The sequence below is a fragment of the Halichoeres trimaculatus genome, unplaced genomic scaffold (assembly GCF_033239565.1).
Source record: "Halichoeres trimaculatus isolate MK-OKI-2021-1 unplaced genomic scaffold, fHalTri1.1 fHalTri1_scaffold_8, whole genome shotgun sequence".
In the NCBI taxonomy this organism is placed as follows: Eukaryota; Metazoa; Chordata; class Actinopteri; order Labriformes; family Labridae; genus Halichoeres; species Halichoeres trimaculatus.
The window spans coordinates 30,941,783-30,954,047 of NW_027437186.1; the positions used below are offsets into that span (position 1 = coordinate 30,941,783).

General features: G+C 40.7%; 1 protein-coding gene across 6 annotated transcripts; it reads left to right on the forward strand.

Moving 5' to 3' along the window:
- The first annotated feature begins 69 nt into the window (after nucleotides 1-69).
- washc2c (WASH complex subunit 2C) lies at nucleotides 70-11,982 on the forward strand. Of its 6 annotated transcripts, none has more exons than XM_074675589.1 (31): nucleotides 70-250; nucleotides 1,355-1,498; nucleotides 1,638-1,802; nucleotides 1,964-2,032; nucleotides 2,185-2,358; nucleotides 2,463-2,556; nucleotides 2,642-2,703; nucleotides 2,778-2,837; nucleotides 2,924-3,022; nucleotides 3,121-3,205; nucleotides 3,374-3,433; nucleotides 3,568-3,689; nucleotides 3,820-3,910; nucleotides 3,992-4,045; nucleotides 4,128-4,310; nucleotides 4,389-4,543; nucleotides 4,644-4,754; nucleotides 5,162-5,254; nucleotides 5,821-5,922; nucleotides 6,029-6,130; nucleotides 6,234-6,403; nucleotides 6,517-6,634; nucleotides 6,889-7,317; nucleotides 7,426-7,554; nucleotides 7,674-7,775; nucleotides 7,907-7,981; nucleotides 8,205-8,264; nucleotides 8,726-8,953; nucleotides 9,617-10,309; nucleotides 10,399-10,570; nucleotides 10,903-11,982. In XM_074675589.1, exons 2-31 carry the CDS (start codon nucleotides 1,355-1,357, stop codon nucleotides 11,046-11,048), a joined length of 4,347 nt encoding a protein of 1,448 aa, XP_074531690.1. In that variant the 5' UTR covers nucleotides 70-250; the 3' UTR covers nucleotides 11,049-11,982. The 6 variants fall into 6 exon arrangements, with proteins under 6 accessions (XP_074531690.1, XP_074531691.1, XP_074531692.1 ...); XM_074675590.1 differs by having other exon boundaries at nucleotides 2,781-2,837; nucleotides 10,903-11,981; XM_074675591.1 differs by lacking the exon at nucleotides 8,205-8,264.
- Nucleotides 11,983-12,265: the final 283 nt, after the last annotated feature.

Genomic DNA, 12,265 nt, shown 5'->3' on the forward strand with positions numbered 1-12,265 from the left:
ATTTACTCTCACCCGACGTAAACAAGCTTCCATACCAATGAGCTCTGAATCTGTTGGTCAATGCACTCAGCCCCACTTTCACATGGTTGCTATGCAACCATAGTCAGGTGACTGTCTGCAGACAGAACATGGCTGACCTGTCAGAAGACCAATGAGGAAAAGGCCAAATTTAGCATAATCGATCCTACTTTTTACGCCGAAGTGACCATCTTTGACCGTAGTGGACAGCAACTCACCACAGTCGTTCAAGGTAAGTACGACAGCGCTTGAATTGGGATGAAAATAGTTCATTGTGTTGCTCGTTACAGCTGAAGCTAACGCTCTACTCGGCTAGCTGAGTGAATGCTAGCTAGCTCATAACCAAACAGTCCCCGCTTTCTCCAGCATATGAAAGTCTTCTGAATGCGAAAGCTCGTAGAGAGGAAATAGGATTTGGGCAACTTTGTACGACCACAACAAGTTGGCTTCCGCAATTTGTTGGTTAGTATAGTATACGGAATTACCAAAACACAAGTTTGCTGTGTCGCAAGTGAATAAACGACGAAATGGTGAGAGGCAAGCCGACGTTAGAAGTGGAGGAATTCATGAACGGTGTTCATCGTAGGTCCACGTCTACACACACACAGTCTCACAGAACCCCCCTATTAGCATCGAATATGAGGAACAGCGCTTGGCATTGCATTGCAAACTGTTTCTGCTCCACTGACACAGACAGTGGAAACTTAACATGGTCACATCACAAAAAACACTTGGTTGGATGATTGTCGTGCCCGACAGATACGAAATGTAAACCTTTGAACAGAGATCAGACCTTACATCGATTTGGTGAGCTGGAGGTATCATTCATGATTTCTTTCGACCTGCTGATATCCCTGATTCTGTCCTGTCACAATCCTTACTTTATATCTTACTATTAATCTAGGTTAAGTCAATCAAAAATAAAGTGTGAGAGAAGAAATCAAGCTTAGAGGAATGTTTTTGATTAATACTTCCTCTTTGGGCCTGTGCAGTATTTTGATGCCTGTGCACATTTTGGGGCTTGCAAATGAAATGAGCACGAACAAAGTATCTGTATTTATTATCAAATTAGTTCATCATCAGATCTGTAGCAGTGAGCAAAATATTTTTCCTGACTTGATTATCACTGGGGTTACTTCGTGGCTTATTTCAGCATGATCAATTCAGCTTTTGGTCTTTGGTAAAAATGCAAAAATGATTCAACAGTGTCTTGTTATTATTTACAGAATTTTGCATCCAAACAAAATGTTTCATCTTAGCTTCTTCCCTGTAGTTGAAAAATGCTCCTTTTCTTGAGTTACAGTCGAAATAATAACAACAAGCAATCTATTGGCAGATGAGCGAGTTCCTGGAGGGAGTAGCAAATGGCCCAAGCAGGAGTAAACACCTACAGAAAGATGGTCAAATTTGGGAGAGACCGTGGACTCTTGAAGAGATGCGGCAAAACAGTGCCAACTGGTCCCTGGCAGCTGACTCAGGGGTGAGTTGGGTTATGAACAAAAACAGTTGCCATTACGATTATCTTTTTACTTTGAGTCTGATTATTGCAGTTTGCTCTGCTTTGGTGGATATAACTTACTGTACAACTGAAGCTGTATTTTGTGTGTTCTTCTTTACAGCTCTTTCTGTTTCTCCAAGACTTCTCCCAGAGAATGCTGTCAAAGACTCATGAGATAGAAAAGCAGATGGACAGTCTGATCCGTGACACCAAGGCCACAGACAGCTGCTTGCACTCTGTGTTCAATGACTTCCTCATGCTTTCCAATACCCAGTTTATAGAAAATGTAATTTTCGAAACCTCTTTTTTTATTATTTATTTCAACTGCAACAGTTTTGTTGTGACTATGTATTTGTACACTTGGATGTTTCAGGTTTTTCTGTGTTAAACTAAGCGTGATATAATCTGTCTAGCATAACAATCTTCTTCCATTGTGTCCTGTTTCAGAGAGTTTATGATGAAGAGGTGGAAGAGACTGTTTCCAAGACTGAGGCGTTTGAAAAGCAGCCTGAGCAGGTATCCAAAAAATCATCCTGTCTTTCTACTCTTAAGCATTGCTTGTCACTGAAAACACTAGACAACCATTTTGCAACTCTACAATGATTTTCAGGGCTCTGTAGGAGTTATTGGGAAGCCTTACAAAAATTAATTTGTGTTTTCCTTTGAAGGAGAAGACTCGGGAGCAGAAAGAGGCGGAGTTGATCCCAAAGATGCATGAAGCTGTAAACTATGGTTTAAGTGTGTTGGAGTCAGCTTTTGAGCATCTGGACATCAAAGCAGGAAACTCTGACTCAGAGGATGATGATCTCACCGACAGAGTGGAGGCCATCCTAGAGCCCAAGGTTTGCTCTTAATCTTTAATACAGGAAAACTGGGATTACTGTGCAAATGCATGAAATGATGCAACTTCATTGCATTGTACTTCAGCTTTTCCCTTTTTCTTCAGGATCTTTATGTAGACAGGCCACTTCCATATCTCATTGGTTCTCAGGCCTTTATGGAACAAGAGGATGTTGGACTTGGTGACCTCTCAAGTGATGGTAAGATACTTGCCTCAGTTTCTGCATACACTTATCCATTAAAGTGGTGTTTTTTCCTCACGAATGTGTGTGATTATCTTTGCAGAAATGTCAGTCGACAGCGACAGAGACAGTGTAATTGAGAGCGATGATGGAAAAGAAGCAGATGTAAGAACCTTTTTTCTTTACTTTCTATGCATGTTGGTTAGGAAAATCAATGCCTAATTGTTTTCATACATCAGCAGCAATCCGATGATGACTTTATTCATGAGGAGGATGAAGATCACAACAATCTCAAGAAGGTAAGCTGACTGCAAGTCCATCAACCAGAAAAATGTTGAAAATGAACTCCTTCCTCATCCTGTGATCTGCTCCCACATTTACCTAGAAGTCATCAATGTTGAGTTATGATGATGATGAAGAAGAAGAGGACGAGGATTCAGACATATTTGGAGAATCTGACAGAGATGATGATGAGGACTCAAAGGTAAAACAGCTTTGGAGCAGCTAAGTGTTAAAACCCCAGACATGTTGTTACCTGAGAGTAATTTTACACGCATTTTGCTGTTTTTATGACACACTCAGAACACAGGTCCGTCATCTTTTGCTGACGAGCTGGCTGCCCGAATCAAAGGTGAACCAATCAAAAAGCCAGAGGGAGACCGAGCGTGTAAGTCACTGCTGTTATCAAGCCATCAGTATCATCTTTCTTCTCATTGACATTTCATGTTTTTACGCTTTCACTTGTCAAATTATAGAGACAGCTGGAAGGTTTAGTTTTGAATCCCAAGCATCATTTTTGCATGTGCATGCTCATGGGTTTTGTGTTTCTTGAAAGCAATTACATCTAAGAAGAAGACTAAAGGCAAAAAGGAAACAAAGCCTGTAAAGCCTCAGGGTAGGACTTTCATCCATCATCAAATACAAACATTCAAACATTCTTTGTGTTTACTATTGGGTGAGTCAGCCCCATAGATAGCTCATTGTTTGCTGTCTGCTGCTTAATATTGTTTATGTGCTCTGAAACAACAGCTGAAGAGGACAGTGATGATATATTTAAACCACCAAAGATGGATGAAGATGACCTCTCCCCGTTTGGAGGGAAAAGTGGCCTCTTCAGTGGAGGGAAAGGCCTGTTTGACGATGATGATGAGGTATGTTCAGCAAAATGGTTCTCAGATCAATTCCTTCTTTAGTTCAGCACTATGTTACATAAAATCTGGGTTACATAAAATCTGGGTAATGACCTTAATTTAATTTGTGCTGTATGTGTTTTGTTATCAGGGTGATCTTTTCTCTGAGGCACCTAAACCTCCAGTAGCTGAAGAGAAAAAAGCTTCAAATGAAAGCTTGAAAACTACAATTCAAGCTCCAGGTGAGTTAGACTTTAAAAAGGAATGAGCAATCGTGGGAGAAAAACTTGACCAGAAGATTGACTCTTTTTTTTCTGTCTCAGAATCTGACAAACCTGTGAAGAAGATCCCAGCTGGTGCCATTTCAATATTCCCTGGTAAACGCTTTCATTTGCCAAACATCTCATGAAACGCGCCTGTCTTCTTCGTCGTCTTTAACCAAACCAAATCTGTCTCCAGATGCCAACCTCTTCAGTTCAGAGAACAGCTCTGATCCAGTGGTGAGCAAGGAGAATGGTACTACCCCCAAACATGTGCCTGCAGCAGCTGGTGCTGGTAGAGGGGGAGGTGGGCTGTTTGATGATGAGGAGGATGAGGATGATGACTTCTTTAGTGGTAAAAGCCTTAAGAAACCTCAGCCTGGTAAGTACCTGAGAACAGGTAGTCAAGTTTTGCTTTAGTCTGAAGTCCTTCTCTGATCGTTTTTCCCTCCTTTTCTAGCCGTACAGGAGAAATCCAAAACCAAGAAAGCGATTGACCTGTTTGATGAAGATGATGAGGATGGGGACATATTCAGTGAGAAGACCAATGTGCCTGCTCCAGCTCAGAACAAGAAGGAAGTGGTGGAGGAGCATGTTAAACACCCTGAAAAAAAGGTAACTTGTGAATTGATTTTTGTCAATAATGTTGGATAAAGTGTGTTTTCTGAGCAGTTGTGGATGATTTTATGATTTTTTTCAAATATGTTTGACCTAGCTGCCAGCTGGGGCTATTTCTATGTTTGGTCCTGGAACCAAAAACTTGCTGGTCGAGGGCCTAAAAAAGCGGCAGCAGTCAACCAGCGAGGAATCTGAGAAATCTGAGGAGGTCTGAAAAGAGCATTGTCTAACAATACACTCACTCAAAATCACATTTGGTTTGTTTTCACAAGATAAATGACAGAAACAGGAGTCTGTTAAGCTTCAACAACAACCCTTCACAGAAGCATCCTTTTAACAGCTTGTGTAGTTTTTATATTCCTAACCTTTTCTTACACTAACTCAGAAGCCTATTAATGAACTGACCCAGCTGCAGACAGTATGCTAATATTTGCTCGGTCCCTGTGTTCATGAGCTGTCTGAGAAAATGCCAAATTCAGTTTGGTTTTGGGTGAACTGCTGGCCTTTACTTTTGGGGACACAGCTCTGTCAGTTTCACTATGCTCGCTCAAAGCTAAACCCCAATTACTGAACAACTGAAAGCGAATTTCCATCTATACATTTTGTGCATTTCAGAATGGTGCTGCTCCAGACGTTGTGAAGGCTGCTGCCAAGCCTGCTCCCAAACCACAGAGCAGAGGCCTTTTCTCTGATGATGAAGACACACCAGTAAGTCCATCAATCTTAATGACAAAAACATGAGAAACTAGAAAAGCACTCAGAGAGCGCGGAACTCCGCCAAGCATATTGTGATTGTCACGCAACACTTAAGTCCTACTTTAATGTTATACTCCCTTTCAGTAGACTGCCTGCTACAATTTGGTGTTAGTTGCAGGTTTGTATGATAACTTGTTGAAAATGATAATGACTTAGTACATATTTCATAGTGCAGATCTTAGCATCCAGAATATTGCCAGGATCTGGACCGTACTTTTACATCTGTCAGGCATTATGGTGACCTTGTCTTGTATTGTTCTGCAAAGCAATCCGACAAGTTGTCGTGGAGTCAAATACACGCATCACAAATACACAAATACAATGGATCACTTCCAAAATGTAATCACTTCCTCCATATCCCATTTTGAACATTTCATGAAAATTTCATCAAGATCAGTTGGTAACTTTTTGAGTTATGCTGTTCACAGACAAACTCTCCCAAAACATAACCCCTTTGGTGGAGGTAATAAAGTATTGAGAGCTTTTAGCTACCCTGACTATGTGTCTCCATTCTGCAGCCCTTTCCAACCCTCCCTAAAAGCCAGTCCAAGCCAGAACCTACAAGCAAGAGCAAAACCAGCAAGGCTCCTTTGTCGTTGTTCGATGATGAGGAGGATGAGGTAAAACTATTTTGCATGTTTGCGTTTTTTTGCACCATCAAAACTAAATGATACTCCTTCAGATCTATTGCAAGTGCTGTAAAAAATCTGCTTCTCTACCTCGTAGGATCTGTTCGCATCTGCAGCAAAATCTAAACCAAAAGCAAATCAAGCCGCCACACCTCAGCCCAGTAAGGCTGTGTCCAGCTCCCTCTTCAGTGATGACGAGGTAATCATGTAAATAGATAATTTTGCTGCTCATTTGATGGGTAACTAAGGGAAAGATCAGTGGGATCGGAGTAATGTTTTGTTTTTCTTTCTTTAAATGAAAGGACCAGTGGATAACTTCTAAAAGTAGCCCAGAGAAGCCAGAGGTCAAGGCAGGAGGGATGAAGCCCAGTGCCAGTGCTCCCTCCAGCCTCCCCAGTGCCAAACTGTCTCACAAAAGTAGCCTCTTTGACGACGATGACGATGACCTGTTTGCTCCAACAAAAGAGCCGAGGTACGTCTTTTCACTGCAGTGGAGAAAATAGCTTCCACTATTCTTCAAAGAACCGTACAGTTTCCAAATCAGGAATTCTCATCCATTCTCTGGTTATTTCTCTCCTCATACAGTCAGAAGAAGCCTCAGAGAGTGGCTCTTTTGTTTGAAGATGAGGGTGATGAAGATAAAGGATCTCTCTTTGACATCAAACCTACAGTCAGCACAAACACTGCAGCCAACGCTTCTAAAGTAAGTGTGCTAACTTATTTATTTCTTTTTCAAACAATTTATTGAAAACAGTGTTGTTTTGAAGCTTTCTTCCATAAGGCCTTGAAAGTTTCTTTTATATGCTTGGAATAAACAAAAGTAAGACCGCAGAAAGGAGTTCTTAAAGTTTTTCACGTACTACCACTAATTAAAATTACGTTCAGTTAATTTACTGCATCATTTAATTTGCACAAGTACCTGGGCTGAGATGTAATTACTTCAACACTCTTTTCCAGACACCTAATGTGGTCTCTCAGTCATCCTCCGTGAAGGAGAAACCAGAGGAGGTTGCGGTGACCAGGACAGATGATCAGCCATCAGAGCAGGGGAAATCAGCGTCAAAGACCCCTGAGCTGCCTCCATCATCGTCGACCTCTCCACAGAGCAGTGAGAGTAAAAAGAAACCTGCTGGAGCAGTCAGTATCTTTGGTGGAGTTGACATATTTGCAAGCAAGCTGACCAAGAGCCCACTGGATGAAAGTGACCAGGATGACAACTTCCACACTAAGGAAAGCCCGCCGGTAACGGTCAAGAAGGAGGAGAAGAAAGAAGAGAAAGTAAAAACTAACACAGTCAGTCTCTTTGATGACGAGGAGGAAGATGATTCGGACTGGAACGACCCAATATTTGCACCTAGCAAACCCAGAGAAAAAAACACACTAAAGGTTGGTATGCATCACGGGTAGCCTATGAATGAATGACTTGACTTAGCTACATTAGCACGCTGTTTGTTCCACAGTTCATGCTTTAAATGTGAATATTTTCTTCCTCAGCCCGCAGAAGAGAGAGCACAAACAAAGAGCACAGGTGTATTTCAGGACGAGGAGCTGCTGTTCAGTCAGACGCAGCAGAAAGATAACGACCCTGATGTGGATCTCTTTGCTCCCTCGGGAAAAGCAGCGGTCAGTCTATCAGACTTTATCTACTTCTTTTCTCACTGTGTGTGTGTAATGAGTTTAACTGAGCTGCTTACTGTGTCTAAATGCATATGTGAGACACATGACTGTGTTTTTCTCTTTAGAGCTCCAAGCACAGCTCTGTGAAGCCAGCACCACAGAGTCTGTTTGCAGACGACGATGAGGACGACCTCTTTGTCTCCATCAAGCCAAAAGCTCTGCCTCCGGTAGACACTGAATTATTCTTTTTCGTGATTTGAAGTTAAGCTGGAGTCCTACATAACTCAGCTCAGAGCTTAAGGTCAGAGGGAAAACTTTTATCCCTCTCTTTGTTTTTCTGTTTTCTTTCTAAATCCAGAAAGTGGCTGAGAAGCCCAGTAAACCGGTTGATAAAGCCCCACTAGCAAGTCCAGAATCTGTAGCAGAGATCAAGGTAAGTCCATTTTAAGACTTATTGTGAAAAAAGTACAACCCCTCTTTAATTTTTGGATTTTTTTCTAATTTTTTAACGCAAACACACATACCTGTGGCACCATATTTATATAATTTTTGATATGCGCTTTTCAGAAAGGCCTTATAAAAGATGCTGTTTTCTTTATCAAAAAAATGTCTTTATGTTTTAAAAATTCTGTACCTGCTGTGATCTGACCACACAGAAACCTGCACCAAGTGTTGTAAAACCTAAAGAGTCCTCATCAAGGATTGGGAAACTTCAAGTAATATATATTTTTCTTTAAAGTTCTCAACTTCTGACATTTCACTCTGATTTCCCCCCTGGGAAAGGATTCTTCTTTTTCCTCTTAAACAGTTTCTTCCGTCTGGGCTTTTTCATATTCCAGCCTTAAAGTATGGCTTGGTTCAGGCACATGACTTCCAAAATTGAGATTGTGATTGTTTTGATTTGATTTTTTCATACTGGAAGAACTAGCTCACGTCATCTCTCAGCTTCACAAGAAGTAATTGCATCTTGCTCGCATCTCGTTTCCGTCTCTAGTCTTGGCTTTTTTTCCTCTGAACGATCTGTTGCTTGGATCTCTCTCTCAGAACAAGAGAGGCGGAAAATGTGCAATTTGAAGACTGTCAAATTTACAAATGCAAATATTTTTAGCTGCCTGAAATAGATAGAATCCCTTGTGTCCTTTTTTCCTACTCACTGTGTTCCTGATTTCTTTTTCAGGCCAATCTCAAGATCAACCCCGCTGCTCTGCTGCCTGGAGCTGCCCCCTCTTTTCCAGGGGCTGCAAGTGCTTCCCCTGGCATCGGCCCCAGTTCCTCCTCTGGTGTCTCCAGCTCTAGCCTGAGCCCCAGCCCTGTCACAACACCTTCAGGTGCCCAGGTAACCAGTGAAGGAGCTGTGAGCTTTGATACTCCAGTCCAAGTTACAACTCTTCAGAGCGCACACAAGGTAGGTTTGGGCTCATGAAACATATTTGTTGAGCACAAGTAGTTTTTAATTTCAGTAAAACCTTGATATGTCTTGCGGTATCCCAACAAAGAGTACACCTAAAGTAAATCTACTGCTGTGTCTGTTGATTTAGACCAGAAAGAGCATAAAGTACTCAAAAAAATTCAGTCTCTGCCACATTGACCCGTTGACCAGTTCAGCATTGAATCAACCTCTAAAAACTTGTAATGATTTTGCTAATGTTTTAATCAGAATTGCCTCCAGCTTTTGAACAATCTTGCATGTTCAGGTGCTCTTCAGTGTTTTAATTATCCCACAAAGTCTGAACAAAAACCCCAGGGACTTATTCATTACCAACCCTTTTGAAAAAGATTCAAGGCCGGCCTTATAATTCAAGAGAAATGGTGAACAAGCTTTTCCACTAATTGAAATCCAGTTATTTTATTTCTTTCTTCACCTGTTTCATTATTTTATGCACTTTGAAGCCTGGCCTTAAATTAAGATGAACTTTAATTCTTTATTCACACATTATGTCATTAGTTTCATTTGGTTTATTCTTGCAGAAAGTGTTTTGAATTGCATCATATTGTGTAAAATTTCAATAAAACTGTTTCGTGGTTTACATGATTCATGGATTGTGATTGCAAATCTTTTGTCCTGCAGAGTCGTGCCAAAGGATCTGCACAGCGGAGACCGCAGTCCAGAGCAGCAAGGCAGCAAGCAGCTCAGAGACCTGCTCTGGATGAAGAACAGTCTGAAAGTGAAAATGTTCCTGACCCAAACCCCAGTCAATCAGGTTTGGTCTTACCTCCACCTGAGAAGTCCAGCCAGGTCACAGCAGGTCCGACATTACCTCCCGCAGCCTCACCTGCAGCTTTACCTGCCTCCTCAGACTCCAAACCTTCTCTTGCTGATCCCTCCCTGAGACCTTCTGCACTCGCACTGCCAGTATCACAGGATGAAAAGAAAGACTCGAGTAAAGACAGCAACAGTACAAAGGTGCTGCCTCCTTCTGATGAGGATGACCTTTTCGGTTCAGACAGTCTGTTTAGTGTGACAAACACATCTGCCTCCAAACAGACTACCAAGACTCCGGCACCACCAACCACTAATGATGTTGGTCTGAAGAAAGACAAGGACAAAAGCACACTCCCATCCATTTTTGATGACAACAATGACGACCTTTTTCAAAACATCAAGCCTAAGTCTGCAACAAAGAAGGCCAAGGCCTCACCATTTTTGGAGGATGACGATGATGAGGACATCTTTGGGGTGAGCAACAGCTCGACTCCCACATCAACGAGTAGTAAAGACCTAAAAAACAGCAGCAGTTTTTCAAAACCAGACATCTTTCAGGTACTCTTTCTTTCATGTTGATGATAAAACTGTCAGGGTTTTCTGTGCTTCATTCTTCTTCTGATTGGTTGGATTTTTCTCTCTTTCAGGATGAAGTAACCATCGTGCCTAAAGTTGATAAAAAGCACAAAGAGAAGACCATTGATGCCAGCTTGTTTGATGACAACATTGACATTTTCGCTGATCTGACAGACTCTTTAAAATCGAAGCAGAAGTCCAAGACAAAGGGAGAGACCAAGTCAATATTTGACGATGACATGGGTAAGCAGCATTAGAAAGCTTCCAGATATTCATCTAAAAGCTACAAACATTTAAAAGACCCAAATGAAAGCTGGAATTGATTTTGAAATTAGATTGAAGGATTAGCAGACAGCAAAACTAAAAAATCAGGTGTTGAAAGACAAATATCAGTTAAAGGTGTAGCACAAACAGGGCTTTACTTAGGTCAGTTGTAGTTCTCAGTATTAAGTTGGACATTTTAGATGTAGGTGTATGCTCAGCTGGTGCACTCGGCCCAGGATTCATTGCCTTTGAGTACAGACTTTCGATCTTTTGTCAACCACGTTTTGTCTGTCTCCCTCTTCTCTTCATAGATGACATCTTCTCACCAAGTACGGTAAAAACAGTCTCAAAAGCCCCCAGCAAATCAAAGAAGACACCCGCGTCTCAGGAGAGCACTACAGCAGCTGATTCAAGCAACATCTTTGATGATCCACTAAATGCTCTTGGTGGGAACTGATTGTTTCTGAGTAGCCAAATTTGTATAATTGTGAATTAAATCTTTTGTCATTTGGTGGCTGAAAGATCTGAGATCGGATACACTGTTGATAGAGTATTTATTCATAAGAATTCATATAAATACTATGGCATATTTTTTGCAGCTAAAGTCTCAAATGAAAATAATTCGAGTCATCCCCGAACAGCACTTCCAAAATCATTTCTGCATCAGATCATTCTATGTAACATTTAATGTGTACTGTTAATCTTTATTATACATGATAGCACTTTATGAGCATACCACATGCTTAGCCTCAAAGCCTGCAGAAATTAACAGTAAATTGTTTATTTTGAAAATGTTTATTGTTTGGCTTTTCCATGTTGAGATTCCATGTCTTTTGAGTTTGTGCCATATCCTGTTTATGAGAAATCAATGTGTTTACTTAATGTCTTAGGCATTTTGATGATGTTTTTATTAATAGAAAGTTCATCAATTTCTTAACTATTGCTGTGATAAAAAGGAAATTCGTTTTTAATAACTAAAAAGAAACATATTTTATGCTATCTGAAATGTGTGATTATTGTCAGTGTCCTTATTTTGTGTGGACTGTCCAAAAAGTGGTCTGGAAATAGAGTTCTCTCTTCTTTGTGTAGGATAGTGTCATGAAATCATATTGGGATTTTGTAAATTTCTTTAAGCTGTTTAAGTATTGCGGCAGGTTGCATGGCACTTAAAAAAACATTTTATAGTATGCTGTTATAGAAGCATATAATTGCGCTGTTATATTTGTTGATATGAGACAGTCTTTTACAACAGTGCATGTTTTTAATGGATTTTTTTAAGCTTGAGATTTTTGTAGACCAGGGAGGGAAATTCTTTGATGGTGTTTGGACATTTTAACTGCGTTTTGGACCCCCAAACCTTCTAATGCTAAACAGGCCTTTAAAAATACTCAGTGTACTTCTACTGCTGGGAGCAGAATCTTAATAAAATCCTAAGCACTTTATTTTACTCCTTGAAAGGTCTCTACTGGAGGGTTAAGCACTTAAGAAGGAACAGGGAATTAGGGACATGTGGCAGTGCTAAATATTTCCAGTCATTGTGGTTGTAGAGCAGCAGGTAGTCTTACCATTTTATTGTGTGACTGTACTATGCTTAAATATTCTCAGTGGCTGTCAGGGTTACCATAATGAAATTAGAGAGTGACTTAGTTAAAAAAAATAAAATAAAATAAAAAA